Source organism: Lutra lutra, chromosome 15, assembly GCF_902655055.1.
Source record: "Lutra lutra chromosome 15, mLutLut1.2, whole genome shotgun sequence".
Lineage (NCBI taxonomy): Eukaryota > Metazoa > Chordata > Mammalia > Carnivora > Mustelidae > Lutra > Lutra lutra.
The window spans coordinates 1,444,011-1,459,186 of record NC_062292.1 but is presented as its reverse complement, the minus strand read 5'-3'; the positions used below and the strand labels follow the sequence as shown (position 1 = coordinate 1,459,186).

The window sequence follows — 15,176 nt, the reverse complement described above, 5'->3', positions numbered from 1 at the left end:
GAAGATTCTTCTGGGTTTTCATTTTCAGTGTTTCAGTATTTTTTACTTTTATAGGCATATAGAAATTTTACAGTAGTCAAAACTAAAATCAATGTATCAATACTTTTTCAAAAAAAGATGACATGAAAACCTCAATTTTAATGAAAGAAGTTAGGAAGAAAATACTTGTTCTTTAGCTTTATGCTTCATAATTATCATTAACCGAAACAAAATAATTTATGCTAATAAAAAGACTTTATACTTTTTATGATTCGTTTACTTATAGATTATCATCTAATCTATTTGTCTTCTTACTAGAGTTAAACATTTACTTTTATTCTAAAATTATCATTAAAAATCTTGAGAGATGTTACATATTTTTTAAAAGGTGCTTGAGGGGCTCCTGGATGGCTCAGTTGGTTGGGTGTCTGACTCTTGATTTTGGCTCGGGTCATGATCTCAGGGTCTTGGGATCAAGCCCCATGCGGGGCTCTACACTCAGCAGGAAGTCAGCTTGCGATGATCTCTCTCACTCGGCCCCTCCCCCTGCACTCTCTCTCTTTCTTGCTCTCTCTCTCTAAAATAACTAAATAAATCTTTTTTTAAAAATCGTACGTGAATATTTGGTTGGACTATCTTTGGTGCAGAATCAAAGTATACCCTTTTTCTGTCTCTTTAAGAAGTGTCACATCTTAATTTCTTTAAAATTCTAAGGTTATATTTATAAAACTACTGACCATTTTCTATTGAATGTGACACTTTTCTAAATACTGTTATTTCTTCAGTTCTTACAACAACACTGTAGTTAAGTCCTATTTTTATCACTGTTTTACAAATTAGAACAGTAAAGCAGGCACAGGGAGGTTGAGTAACACAGCATGGTTATGGTTACACAGCTAGTAAGTGACAAAGGCAAAATTCAAATCCACAGAACCTTCTCCCACAGCCCTTTCTCACTCTGTCCCGGCTCCCTGCGTAGTCATGTTGCCATTTTATGTCAGTTAACAAGTATTTAGTGAACATTTACTGTGTGTTTATAAATAAGACCTAGAATATCAGAGAAGATTTTTATTATGTTAAAGGTTGAGAGTCTAATGGGAACTTTATAAAATAGGCAAACACACACACAAACCGTATGAAATGCAAGTCAGAGGTCTGTAATTGGAGCATAAATTCCTGTTGAAACAATGGAAAAGGGAAGATTACCCTGGGAAGAATTCAAGTTAAGTTTTGTAAAGGAGATGATGTTAGTGGGATTTAAGCTTTCAGGAAGGTGTGAATGAGGCCTGCCAGGTAGGTCTAGGCAAAATGTAATGTACCTTGGATACCACACTAAGGAGCATAGGCCATAGGAAGTGAGTAGCATGATAATGTCTGCATTGTAGGTGCAAAGTGTTAGCAGCACGAACAGTGAATTGAAGGTGGCTCAAAGGGTTTGGGGAGACAGAGAATGTCAGTAAGATGCGTGTGCTTTAACATAGCAGATGGCACTGTGGATCCAGAACTGTCACAGAACCAGTGCCTAAGGAAAGCAAATTAATAGAGCTAACAATCTTCAAAATAAGAGAGTCGGTACCCTCAGAGAGATTTAAGGAATGTCAGACCCATAAAAAATAATTATAGATACTGAAAATTTTAAACACGACCAAAAACCATAAGACACCTAGGAATAAACCTAACCAAAGAGGTGGAGGATCTATACTCTAGAAACTACAGAACACTCATGAAAGAAATTGAGGAAAACACAAAGAGATGGGAAAACATTCCAAGCTCATGGTTTGGAAGAATAAACGTGAAAAGGCCTGTGCTGCCCAGAGCAATCTACATCGTCAGTGCCATCCCGACCAAAAAACAGTCGGCATTTTTCAGAGAACTGAAACAAACAGTCCTAAAATGTGTATGGAACCAGAAAAGACCCCAAATTGCCAGGGGAATGCTGAAAAAGATAACCAAAGCTGGGAGCATCATGTTGCCTGATTTCATGCTGTATTACAAAGCTGTGATCACCAAGACAGCATGGTACTGGCACAAAAAAGACACATAGATCAGTGAAATAGAATAGAGACTCCAAAAATGGACCCTAAGCTCTATGGTCAACTAGTCTTTGACAAATCAGAAAAAAATATCCAATGGGAAAAAGACAATCTCTTCAGTAAGTAGTGCTGGGAAAATTGGACAGCCACATGCAGAAGAATGAAACTGGACTATTCACTTACACCACACAGAAAGATAAACTCGAAATGGATGAAAGACCTCAATGTGAGGCAGGCATCCATCAAAATCCTAGAGGAGAGCATAGGCAGTGACCTCTTCGATATTGGCCACAGCAACTTCTTTCAAGATATGTCTCCAAAGGGAAAGGAAACAAAAGCAACAATTAACTTTTGAGACTTCATCAAAATAAAAAGCTTCTGCACAGCAAAGAAAACAGTCAGCAAAGCTAAGAGGCAACCTATGGAATAGGAGAAGATATTCACAAATGACATTATCACAGAAAGGACTAGTATCCAAGACTGTAAAGAACTTCTCAAGCTCAACACCCAATTTTTGAAGTTTAAAAATAGCAGATTAGTAGAGTTGCACCATGGACCCGGTTTAAAAACAAGTCAGTTTTACATAATAAAAAATAAATATAAATAAGTATCAGGTAACAGATCAAATAGAGGAATTCTCCCAGAATATAATACAAAAAGACAGTTAGATGGAAAGTATATAAGAAAAGAAAGAGAGAAGATAGAACCAGAAGTTTCAACATTTATTTCGTAGAAATAGCGAAAGGAAAGAAGGCGTCACATGGAGGAGAGAAAACAGTGCAAGAGATAGAAGCCAACTAAAGAGTAGCCCTTCACACCAAAGTGGACGATAGTCAACAGACTGGAGCAGAATGACTGGCAAATGACCCAACGCCTCGCTGAAGGAAGAATGCAAAACCTTGCATAAAAGAGAAAAAATTCATTACCTAGAAAGAATGGTAATCAGATCGCAGTGGTCTGCAACACCATATTTGTCATATATGCTGTGTATGCAGCATGTGGGGTGGGTGTGTGTGTGTGTGTGTGTGTGTGTGTGTGTGTGTGAGCAGCAGAGGCTGTGGAGGGCACTCAGATTCCCCTTCTCACCTTCAGGACTGAGGTGCCCATTCCCCAGCCCTGTGTTGGCAGCTCACAGTGATTCAGTCAGTCTTCCCGGTATAGCCTTCTATTAAAGAAAGTCACCTTGCCCAAGGTCATGGCCCCTTCCCTGGAGTGGCCCATATCCAGTGACTTGTCAGTTTGGAGAGATCAGGGCCTCACCTGTTTGCTTCCGTTCAGGATGACTCTGAAGGTCATCGTAGCTCCAGAACTCCCTGTAGGATTGTCTGAGGTGGCTGCTGTTGCTCGTTGCACTTCAGCTTGTCCCTCTGCCCAATTCCGTGTTCTTCACTTCTCCACGAGTATAGATCCTGAGACCACCTCCCAGTAAACTTCCTGTATGCAGCTCTCTGCCTCAGAGTTGGCGTCCCAGAGAATGCAACGTGTGACAGTATTCTTTCCAGCTGCCCTTGAGACAACTGACTAAAACTGACTGCAAAGAAAATCCCAACAAACTTCTTCAAAAGATGACCAAAGAGAACACCTTCTCTCACCACGGTGAGATATGATTATACATTAACAATGAACCCCCCTCCCCCAGCCACCACACACACACACACACACACACACACACACACACACACCCCGCTCTTTAGAATTCAGGTGTTGTACATATAGTCGTTACATGAAAGTGATATTTTAATGAAGATGGTGAATGCCAAATAAAGTAGGTGCAGGAAAGTCTCATGAAGCAGCGCACTCAAATGGAATCCTTTTCAAGTGTCTTCCTCCTAACCGAAATTGTAAGAAAAGGCAAATAAGTACTCATCCTCATGATTTTACAGAGTATGTCTTTCCGGAATGCCAGCTTACCACCATGTAAGTAATGCATTTGTAACTGACATTTGATGCAACCTTGTAAAGGAAGACTTAAGTAATTAAATAAACACGCACCTTTGAAATGTGCCAGAGGGGCAGAATGATAGGTGTGAATACTGCTCAACATTTTTGCACCAGAAGGTGCAGCCGCCATATCACTTGGTGACTGTCATATCCATAGAGCTGACCCATTCAGGACTTTGGCCTCCCAGTCTGCGATCCTCCGTTCCCCAGTACTCTTGACCTCCATGTGACCTTGGCCATGGTGTCACCTTCTATACATAGCTGTCCACTTTTCCCAGCACCATTTATTGAAGAGACTCTCTTTTTTCCACTGGATATTTTTTCCTGCTTTGTCTAAGATTATTTGACCGCAGAGTTGCGGGTCCATATCCGGGTTCTCTACTCTGTTCCATTGATCCGTGTGTCTGTTTTTGTGCCAGTACCATGCTGTCTTGGTGATCACAGCTTTGTAGTAAAGCTTGAAATCAGGCAACGTGATGCCCCTAGTTTTGTTTTTCAACATTTCCTTAGCAATTCGGGGTCTCTTCTGATTCCATACAAATTTTAGGAGTGTTTGTTCCAGTTCTTTGAAAAATGCTGTTGGAATTTTTGATCAGGATGTCATTGAAAGTATAGATTGCTCTAGGCAGTAGAGACATTTTAACAATGTTTATTCTTCCAATCCAAGAGCATGGAATGGTCTTTCATCTTTCTGTGTCTTCTTCAATTTCTTTCATGAGTGTTCTGTAGTTCCTCGAGTACAGATCCATTACCTCTTTGGTTAGGTTTATTCCCAGGTATCTTATGGTTCTTGGTGCTATAGTAAATGGGATAGATTCTCTAATTTCCCTTTCTGTATTTTCATTGTTAGTGTATAAGAAAGGAACTGATTTCTGTGCACTGATTTTGTATTCTGCCACATTACTGAATTGATGTATATAAAAAAATACTAAGGAAAACTCAGAGACAAGCTTCAGGCTAGGAAAAATATTTGCAAGATTGCAAAGTGACAAAAAGTAGAATTCAGGTTATAAGAATAATAAAAAAATAAGAATGACCCACTAGGAAATGGATGGAAGAAGACAAAAATAAGCATTTTATAAAAGCGGATGTATATGAAAGGACATTAGCCTTCTTTGGGAATCAGGGAAATGTGAACCAAAAGCACAATGAGACACCATTTCACACCCACTAGAATAGCAACATTAAAAAGTCAGCCAATATCAAATGTGGATTTTGATGTGGGTGGTGGGAATTCTTGTGCACTGATGACTGAGGGCAAATTGTTACAAGCACTTAAAAGATGGTTTGGCAGTACTTCGTAAGATTGGATATGCGTGTGCCCTAATCCAGAGAAGACTCTTGTACACACGCGTCATACTACACATTAGAATTCTTGTAGCAGAATTGTGTGTGACTTTGGGTGTGCGTGTCTGTCAAAGCAAGAAGAGGAGAGAGAAGAAATGAGCTGAATGTCCATCAATAGGAAAATAGATAAAATGTGCTCAGTCGCATATTGGGTTCGTATAGTAATAAAAATGAATTACAGCTGAACACAACAACATGCACAAATCCGAAAAACAGTGTTTTGAAAACTAAACAAACCAAGAAATCTTTAAATAAAATCAAGACTAATGGGTACTTCTGGGTAGAGGGAGGAGTGGGATAGAGTAGAGTCTGGATGAAGTCTCACACGGGGAACTTTTAAGTGTTTGTGTTTAAGTGTTTTTTGTTTACTTCAGCTAAGTAGTGGGTACACAGGTATTTTTTCTCCTTTTAAAAAATATTCATATATATTAAATATGCTTTTTGTATATATATGTCAAAATTAAAATATAGGTTTTGGAAATGTTTCACTTAGATAAAGCTAATAAGTAGATCATTAATACTCCCCATCTTTAATTTTTTAACCTCTTATTTCTCTTACAGTTTTGAGTTATTTGTAACCATTCTTTCCTATAATGGGAGCTGGTACTAAGCTGATGCAACTGGAGCATTTTGAAAAATCTTTTAAAATCAGAGCCATCAAACTAATTCATTTTAATCAAGTTGTTAGGTTACAAATCTTTCACATTATAGACTAGGTTCCTGTTTTGTGTGATTTTTCCATGATCTGTTGATAAACAGATGTAGTTATTGTTACCCTCTAGACTTTACATGAGGCCACAAAAAAGCCTTCTGAGTGACCTGAAATGTTTCATTGCTCAAAGTTTTATTACATTCATGCTATTTCCAGAATTAATCAGTGCCATCAATGCATACATGTGTTTCATAAGCAGATAATTCAAGAGCTTCATGTAGCTGGTGTTTTCCTTATTGACACTGAATGACTGACTTTATATGTGAATGTGTATTTAACAGGAAATTGCCCGGCATTTACGCCCTGGAACCCTCCGAGCCATCTTCGGTAAAACTAAAATCCAGAATGCCGTTCACTGTACCGATCTACCAGAGGACGGCCTCTTAGAGGTAAGATAAAGAAGAGCAAACATCCTGTTTATATTTCAAACTCATCATCTCAGCAGTTCTGGTTCATAAGAAACGTTTTAATATTCTTGGATTATACTATTACTTGGCCACCTGAGGACTTCAGACTGGAACTATGACCAGGTTGTACAATGCCACATATGCCAGTCACAGAGAATTAAGGTATGTCTGTGATTGGCATATGTTGGCATATATGGGACAATATTTTAATGCATACATTTAAAAATAATTTTAAAAATGAGAAGCTATAACACTCATTAAATAATGTGAAATTTGTTTTATTTTATTTATTTTTTTAAAGATTTTATTTATTTATTTGACAGAGAGAGATCACAAGTAGGCAGAAAGACAGGCAGAGAGAGAGGAAGGGAAGCAGGCTCCCTGCTGAGCAGAGAGCCCTATGTGGGACTCGATCCCAGGACCCTGAGATCATGACCTGAGCCGAAGGCAGCGGCTTAACCCACTGAGCCACCCAGGCACCCTGAAATTTGTTTTAAAAACAGGTAAAAATACCATTACCAGAAGTTTCTAGTCATAAAAATACATCAACAAAATTGAGAAGTCCAATATGCAGTGTGATAACATTCAAAGTAAAAGTTACCATTTACTGACTCTTTATATGCTGGGTTCTAGCATGGTACATAAATGCTTTATATAAAGTAATTCTTTTAATCTCCAAAGCAACTCGAATATGTTGGCATAAGGCTCCACACCCAGCACAGAGCACAATACAGGGCCTGAACTCATGTCCCTGAGAGCAAGACCTGAGCTGAGATCAAGAGTCAGACACTCACCTGACTGAGCCACCAGGCGCCCCAGTCTGGTTTGGTTTTTAAAGTCATTTGTAGCCCAAAAGCAAAAAAAATTTAAAGAAAAAAAAATTTTTTAAGTTTTACAGTTTTTTTTTAACTTTTGTATGTCAGAAGGAACTGAACTGAAATGAAGACACATGATAAATTAGTGATTCTGGCATAAATGACAGAGAAATGATGGATATCCTCAGTATGTCTATCTTAGTGTTATTTATGTTTTATGTCACATTTATCAATCAGTTTTTTCTGCCTTTGAAGTCATACGTAGAAAGGTCTTCACCCATATTTTCCTTTCATTTTCTGACACGGAAACATTCAGTGCACCTGGAGTTCGGCAGGCATGGGCTAGGCAGCTGTCACGACCTCATTAAATCCTTCCGTGCTTTGATCGTTCCTTCTCATTTTCTAAGTATTCGCCCGTGTCTGTTTCCGAACTTTCGGTTTTATCCCGTCAGCCTGTGCCGGCAAAGGCTATTTCTGGTATTGCACTTTATTTATACTTCGAAAAGTTTCCTTGGTTATTCTCTTAAATGTATTCCTTCTCGTGAACGTCACCTGCGTTCAGCCAGTGTTTTACCCCATCCCCACCGGAGGCACGTGGGGCCCAACTGACAGTATGTTTGTGAACGAGTGTGGGACTGATGCGGCTGTACCGGTGACCTCCCTCCTGTGTTGGTGGACACCTCGCCTTTCATGCGAGCACAGCGTCTCTTTTCCGTGGGGCTTGGACGCAGAGCATTGCATTTGTTCCCATCAGTGTTTTATCTTGTTGCCATGGAGAATGAGTGTGTTAACTCCAGTGAGGTTTTCTGCTATGAGCCACGATGCTAATGTGGTAAACAGGCAATAATGTGGGAGTGTCGTCCTACTAAACTATGAACTCTGGTCTGAATTTTGACATACTTGTGAACTCTAAAATTGTAACAAACTTCATTTTTTAATTACCCAAAGTAGTACGTCTATTTAAAATTTTCACCTGTTTTATAAATATTCACTTCACCTTATGATAGTTTCAGATCTTTAGGGCAGGTTTGAGTACAGACTGTTGTTCAGTGAGACCAAAATGTTAATCAAGAAGTTTATGTCCATGAAAAATGTGATCAAGGTATGCCCTTGATTGTGTTTGTACAACTTGGAGTGGATTACTACCACCTGTAGTTTACAAAGCCATTTGCTAAATGATCAAAATCTTTCTAACCTAACTGCACAGGAGATTTAATTGTAAGTTAATGACTGTGTGGTTTAGAGAATTAACCAAAAACCAGAAGTTGGGGCTTCAGCAGCCTCCTTTCATGTGGCTGGGGACTCATAATTGATACGACCTTGGATAAGCGACTTTTTCTTTCCATGCCTCACTTTTATCAGCAAAATAGAATAAAGAATTCTGATGTAACCAAGGGATGTTCTTCCCATTGGGATTAACAATTTGTGGATTGTTACATGGCTTTAAATGGTAAAGTCTCATAAAAGCACTTAGAAGCCAGAGCAGTTATCTGTTCGTAGGTCTTTAAGGTTAAATTCAGAGTGATGTGGAAAGACAAGCTTTCTGATCAGGAAAGCACTTTATGCGGCTACTCATTAAGGGAACATCTTCGATGTAGGGTGATCATAACATGTATTGTCTAATCGAGGACCTTTTTTTTTAAGATTTTATTTATTTATTTGACAGAGAGAGAGAGAGATCACAGGTAGGCAGAGAGGCAGGCAGAGAGAGGGGAAAGCAGGCTCCCTACTGAGCAGAGAGCCCAATGCGGGGCTTGATCCCAGGACCCTGAGATCATGACCTGAGCCGAAGGCAGCGGCTTAACCCACTGAGCCACCCAGGCGCCCTCACTGTGGTTTTGATTTGTATCTCCCTGATGCCGAGTGATATGGAGCACTTTTTCATGTGTCTGTGGCCATCTGGATGTCTTCTTTGCTGAGATGTCTGTTCATGTATTCTGCCCATTTCTTGGCTGGATTATTTGTTCTTTGATAAGTTTGATAAGATTTTGGATACTAGAAGGACAAAGAATTTTTTAAGTATCACTGTCCACTGCTGGTAAAGTTACGGTTAAACAGCTTTACCCTTATATTGCTATTGGTAGCTGCATGGAAACAGGTATGCAAGCCATGGGTTTTTCCCATTTGTTCCAGAATTCTGCTTCTTATAATCTAACCAAAGGGGGAGGTGGCAGCAGGACTGCAAAATAGAAAGTTATCTGCACAGATGTTCATTGAAGGAGTATGTAGGGTAATTAAAATTGGAAATAACATGCATGTCAAAGGTGTATCTGATGATCTCTCCTCTGAGAAGGCTTTTTTGATACCTGTGGTCTGCATCAGAGGTCCTTCCGTATGTGTGTTTGCCTAGCATTTTGCTTCCTTTTAACACAGTAGCATAGCCAAGAGCTGACACAGCTCTGCTCCTGGCACAAGTTACTCATTTCATCGAGTCAGGTTTCCTCCTTCCGTAAGAGGAACTGCCTGGCCTGTCAGATGTCATGGTGCCCAACACTGAGTGATTACTCAACAAGAGATAGCAATTATTATTATTATCGCCCATTGTCTTTTGCCCATATATATGTCCCCATAAGACTGTCTTGCCCAGCACATAAAAGCTCCTCCATTAATCATTTTTGAGGAAAAAGAGGGAAGGGTTTCATGAGATAAATTATGGTTCATGCACTCCGTGCAAAAGTATGTAGCCTTTTTTAAAAAATTTTTAATTTTTTTATTTATTTTCAGCGTAACAGTATTCATTGTTTTTTGCACCACACCCAGTGCTCCATGCAGTCCGTGCCCTCTCCAATACCCACCACCTGGTTCCCCCAACCTCCCACCCCCCACCCCTTCAAAACCCTCAGATCGTTTTTCAGAGTCCATAGTCTCTCATGGTTCACCTCCCCTTCCAATTTCCCTCAACTCCCTTCTCCTCTCCATCTCCCCTTGTCATCCATGTTATTTGTTATGCTCCACAAATAAGTGAAACCATATGATAATTGACTCTCTCTGCTTGACTTATTTCACTCAGCATAATCTCTTCCAGTCCCGTCCATGTTGCTACAAAAGTTGGGTATTCATCCTTTCTGATGGAGGCATAATACTCCATAGTGTATATGGACCGCATCTTCCTTATCCATTTTAAATGATGGTGGAGACCTCAGCAATGGAGTCCGGCCTTGGTTGCATACAGGAATTGCCTAGACCATTTTTAAAATACCAATGCCCAGAGCTACCCTTAGAGGTTCTAATGATTTTTCTTTTGAAATAACTTCAAACTTACAGAAAATTTGCAAATAGAGTAAAAAAAAAAAAAATCAGGAACATTTGGGATTAAGCTGCCACCATAATGCCCCATATCTCTGAGTACTTCAGTGTATATATTTTTTTAACATAAAGGGGCATTTGCTACACAACCACATTATGAGCATCCAGATTAGGAAATGAACATGGATACATTGCCACCATAAAAATGTAAGCTCCATTCAAATACCTCCCCTTGTCTCCATAATGTGTTTTAGTAGCAGAAGAATCGAGGTCAGAATCCCTCATTGCATTTCATTCTCTGCTTAGTTTCTTTCAATGTAGAACTTCCCTCTGATTTCCCTTGACTTTCGGGGCCCTGATACTTTTGACAATAATAGGCAGAGATTCTGATATAATTGGCCCATTTAAACCTTTGCTCACCAGAAGTTTTTCTAGATGGTTTCTGTGTACATTTCTAACAAGACACCAACACGCTGACTTTGCTGAACAGCATATAGAGCTCATAGAAGAGTCGTTTGTTGGCTCCCCATTGTCCATGCCTCTGTGTGAGGTCTGGGACCCAGCGTCGTCCTTGCCCCCCGCCCCCCCCCCCCCCCCCCCCCCCCCCCCCCGCTCCGCTCCCGAGCCCGCTGCTCCCACGCGTCGCTGACGGCACTTCCCAGTTCTACTCTCTCCTTCCTTCACCTTCCCAGAGCCGCTGCGCTGCTCACGTTGCTTCCACAGTCCGTTCCCAGGACCGTCGTTTTTCTGATTATCTTCGTGGGAACAACCAACACGTCACATGTACGGAAATTGAAATTCCCAAAGTTGCCAAATAGGTAGACAGTAGAAAATATGTTTGAATTTTGAATTCTGCTCATCAAAATGATACATCATTCGTTCATTCAGATAGTTACACTTTTTAGCATTAAAAACAGCGCTGGGGACGCAGCAGCGAGCAGGTACGTGCAACCCCCGCGCTCACGGAGCTTACCTTTCAGGAGGTAGCGGTCGTGGTCATTGTTTTTTAGAATCATGAAAATATGGATCTTCCCTCTGTTTTGGTTTTCCCAATGTTCTGTAAATTGGTTATATCACTTTTGTGGTTATAAAATAATAATGTTGACTGTTTATAAAATAGGGGCACCAGTGTGGCTCAGAGTTGGGCATCAGACTCTTGATTTCAGCTCAGGCCATCATTCTCAGGGCTGTGACATGAAGCCTGGTGTAGGGCTCCACACTCAGCTCCTTGAGGTTTGCTCTCACGCTCTCCTTCTGCCCCTCCCCACCCCTGCACATCCTCTCTCTCGCTAAAATAAATAAACAGGTCTTTTAAAACATTTATAAAATATTTCACTATAGATACAAATAGTCAAGCAAAACAAATCTAAAATTGGATATATAATTATTTCTGCGTTAATTCTTGTTCTGGTATACTCTGGAAGAGAATTAATCAAGCGTTAACCAGAAATAAACAAGGTGTAGGAGTAAGTTAATTGGACAGGCCTGGATTTCTTGGCTGTGGTTAGCATGGGTCTCTGCACACACTGACTCTTATAATTTATCTTTAGTTTTAGTTTGTATCTCAAAGGAAGAGTTGTGGTTTTTACTAGTACATTGTCAAAGAGAGAACAACTTGTTCAAAGACAAGAGCAAACAGCTTTCTCTAAGGGATTTAAAAATAGTTTGGTAAGGCTGAGACTTTGACCTTGAGGTGCATAATGACGAGATGAGGCTAGGAAAGTCATCAAGGGCCTTATAAAATCATGTTGAGACATCTGAACTTTATCCAGGGGGCAAGAGGAATCCAAATAAATGTTTTACACAGGGAAATAGCACAGTCATATCTGTGTCACAGGCATCACTCTGGCTGCAGGATGGAGAAGAGATCAAGGGGGTTGGGGAGGATGAGGGGAGACAGTCAGTCTGGAGGGAGAGAGACCAGGTAGAAGGCTATGGAGGTGATTTAGGGGAAGATTCTGGTAGCCTGAACGGATGTGATAGTAGGAAGAGCTCAAAGCACTGAGCTTCAGAAGACATTTAGGGGGCTGAACTGATAGCCTCAGAGACTAGTTGGATGTGGAGGGTAACCTGTGGCAATGAGACGAGATTAACTCCATTCTCCAAGTGAAGATGATGGAGGCTACTGTCGTTGTCTGTGATACCCAAATTTCTGAAAACCAGAGTTCTTTCATAAATTTGATGGCAAAGCCTAAGCCTAACCGATCTTATGTATAATTTTTCTACAACCTACGTAGAGTGATTGTTCACACTGCTTGGAAGTATTAAGGTATGAGAGTATGTGTGGGAGATTCCCCTGGCTCCTGGTACAACACAGAACACGTGTACTGTGTATACTCAGTGACTTCTCCGTAATAGGGAGCATGGACACCCTATTACCAGCCCAAGCTCCAAAATATCTGCCGCCAGGAGTTTGAATAAAGGATAGTGGAGAAGGTTTGAAACAGCCATGGAGAAAAAGCGGATCACAAAATACAGATTTCTGGGTGATATTTGGGACTCAGCTGATTTGAGATACTATGTGTATCATGAACTGTTTTCCTCGTGTGCACGTGGAATGAGCAGCATGAAGGTTTGGCAGGTGGACGCATGAAGCAAGACCACTGAGGAGGTTCGTGAGTCATGCGTCATGGAAGATACGGTGGGAGGAGGTGCTGGAATAAAAGAAAGTCAGAGGGACTGGAAGCCTTTCTGAGGCTTATGGACGGGGTCCCGGAACACCTGAGGTGGAAACTGTGGTCAGCCCGGACTTGTCTCAATTCAGAACTTCAGAGGAGGAGCTCCTCGTGGATGGTAAGGTTCAGGGTGTGGCCATGGAAGAGGGGACCAGCATGGAATGGAAATCACCAGAGATGTGGAGCCTTTAGTGATGAGTGAAATTAAAGTCCCTGGGGTCATGGCTGGGAGTAGAGAGGAGAATCGTGATCCAAAGCCTAAAGGTTTTTTTTTTTTTTTTTAAGATTTTATTTATTTATTTATTTGACAGATCACAAGTAGGCAGAGAGGCAGACAGAAAGAGAGAGGGAAGCAGACTCCCCGCTGAGCAGAGAGCCCGATGTGAAACTCGATCCCAGGACCCCAAGATCATGACCTGAGCCAAAGGCAGAGGCTTAATCCACTGAGCCACCCAGGTGCCTCTAAAGCCTAAAGTTTTCAGCAAAAGTAGAGTTAGTGAACCTGTGGTGTGACAGCAACAAGGAGAAATGAGTATCTAGCCAGATGGCAGAGGTCCGAGTCCACTTCCTACTTCTACAGTCCTGGCTAGAGACCCTTCACCCACGGCCCCAAAGACGTGATGCCTTCAGGGATATCCAGGTTTTATTTAAGGCTGGGAGGCCTAGTGAAGAAGTTCAAGTTTCAAGGGAGTTTACTTTGAGCCTGAGGGGCAGGAGGAAGCAAGGACAGTGAGAGGCTGATGGAGGGAAGAGGGACCCCAGAGCCACAGGAGAGTAAAATGAAGAGGGTAAGTAGGTGACCAGAATGGCCTCCGTCATGGTGGGTGGGATGTTACCAGTGAGTAGTTGCTTTTCTGCCCCATAGGTAGCAGTTTGAATTGGGCAGTCGGCCTGGTAGAGCAGCTCCACAGCCTCCAGAACCCAGGCTCCGCCATTTCATCCTCACAGACAGTCTTAGCGGGTTGCCTTGTGGCCCCCGTGTGGTTTTGGAGCTACATTGATCAGGTGATTCTGATACAGACCATTAAACTCACATTTGGAAACTGCTGTACATTTTGGAGAAAAGTTGGCTGTGGTTCTGCTTTTGAGGAAACCTAGACCCTGTCAGTGGGCCGGCCAAAAGGTTATCTTGCTTCCAGGCCCTAGAATTGGAAACCACGGTAACCTCTGGGATCTGAAGGGATCTGTAGCCCTCTCAATGGATTCAGCTGCAACCAAGCGTTACTACGCCTCCAGGGCAGGCCAGCGTCTGACTGGGGGGCTCTGAGGCCTCTTGGGAAGGAGCCAGTTGTGACCTGGTTGATCACCTGGATTTCTTGGTGGACATCTCCGTGTTGAGGCTGCCACACGACCTCTCCGGGAATGACTAGAGGCCTGGCTGTGTGTGTGTACACACACACACACACACACACACACACACACACACGTATTAATGCGTTTTAGGGCTGACAAGGACCGAGGCCTTGGGTCTCTCATGCTGAGAACAGTCTTCGTCAGGTTCTTCAACTCTGCACTCAACACTTAACAAGGACATGTAATGCACGGGTGTGCAAGGGACTGAGCCATATCTCTCCCCGCTGCTGACTGTGTAAGTGCCTTGAGGGTCTGGACCTCTCAGACTTTAGAATCTCTAGCCCCTGCCTAGCATACCACAAGCTTTTAGTCGATGTCTGTTATTGGGGGAGCATTTCATGAATGAGGACAACGTGCTTCCATCCCCCTTCTTTTTCCATACAGCTGAGATGTCATACCCTGATGAGGTGAACCCCACTTTCAAGTGCCACATCCCACTACTTCCCCCATTTACCAGTTGTCGGAAAAGTCTACTGCTTGTGTCCCTGCTGGCTGGGTGCAGCTAAAACCTGAGCTCTGTGTGTGCAGAAAGCTGATGGTTTGCACAGACTTTTTGTCCTCTCAAAGGTAGTAGTTTAAGAGTCTCTCCATTAACCTTAAAAATATCCTGAAAATATAATTAGTGTTAGGCCATCAAATTCTAATTCTTTATGGCCCAATTAGTAGTG

General features: G+C 41.7%; 1 protein-coding gene across 4 annotated transcripts in view; it reads left to right on the top strand.

Moving 5' to 3' along the window:
• NME7 (NME/NM23 family member 7) overlaps positions 1–15,176 on the top strand; it is a 268,375-nt gene that overhangs the window by 201,162 nt on the left and 52,037 nt on the right. For all 4 annotated transcript variants that reach the window (XM_047703757.1, XM_047703759.1, XM_047703760.1 and 1 more), the window contains exon 11: positions 6,294–6,401. In XM_047703757.1, coding sequence (XP_047559713.1) covers positions 6,294–6,401 — 108 coding nt within the window. The remainder of the gene's footprint in view (positions 1–6,293; positions 6,402–15,176) is intronic.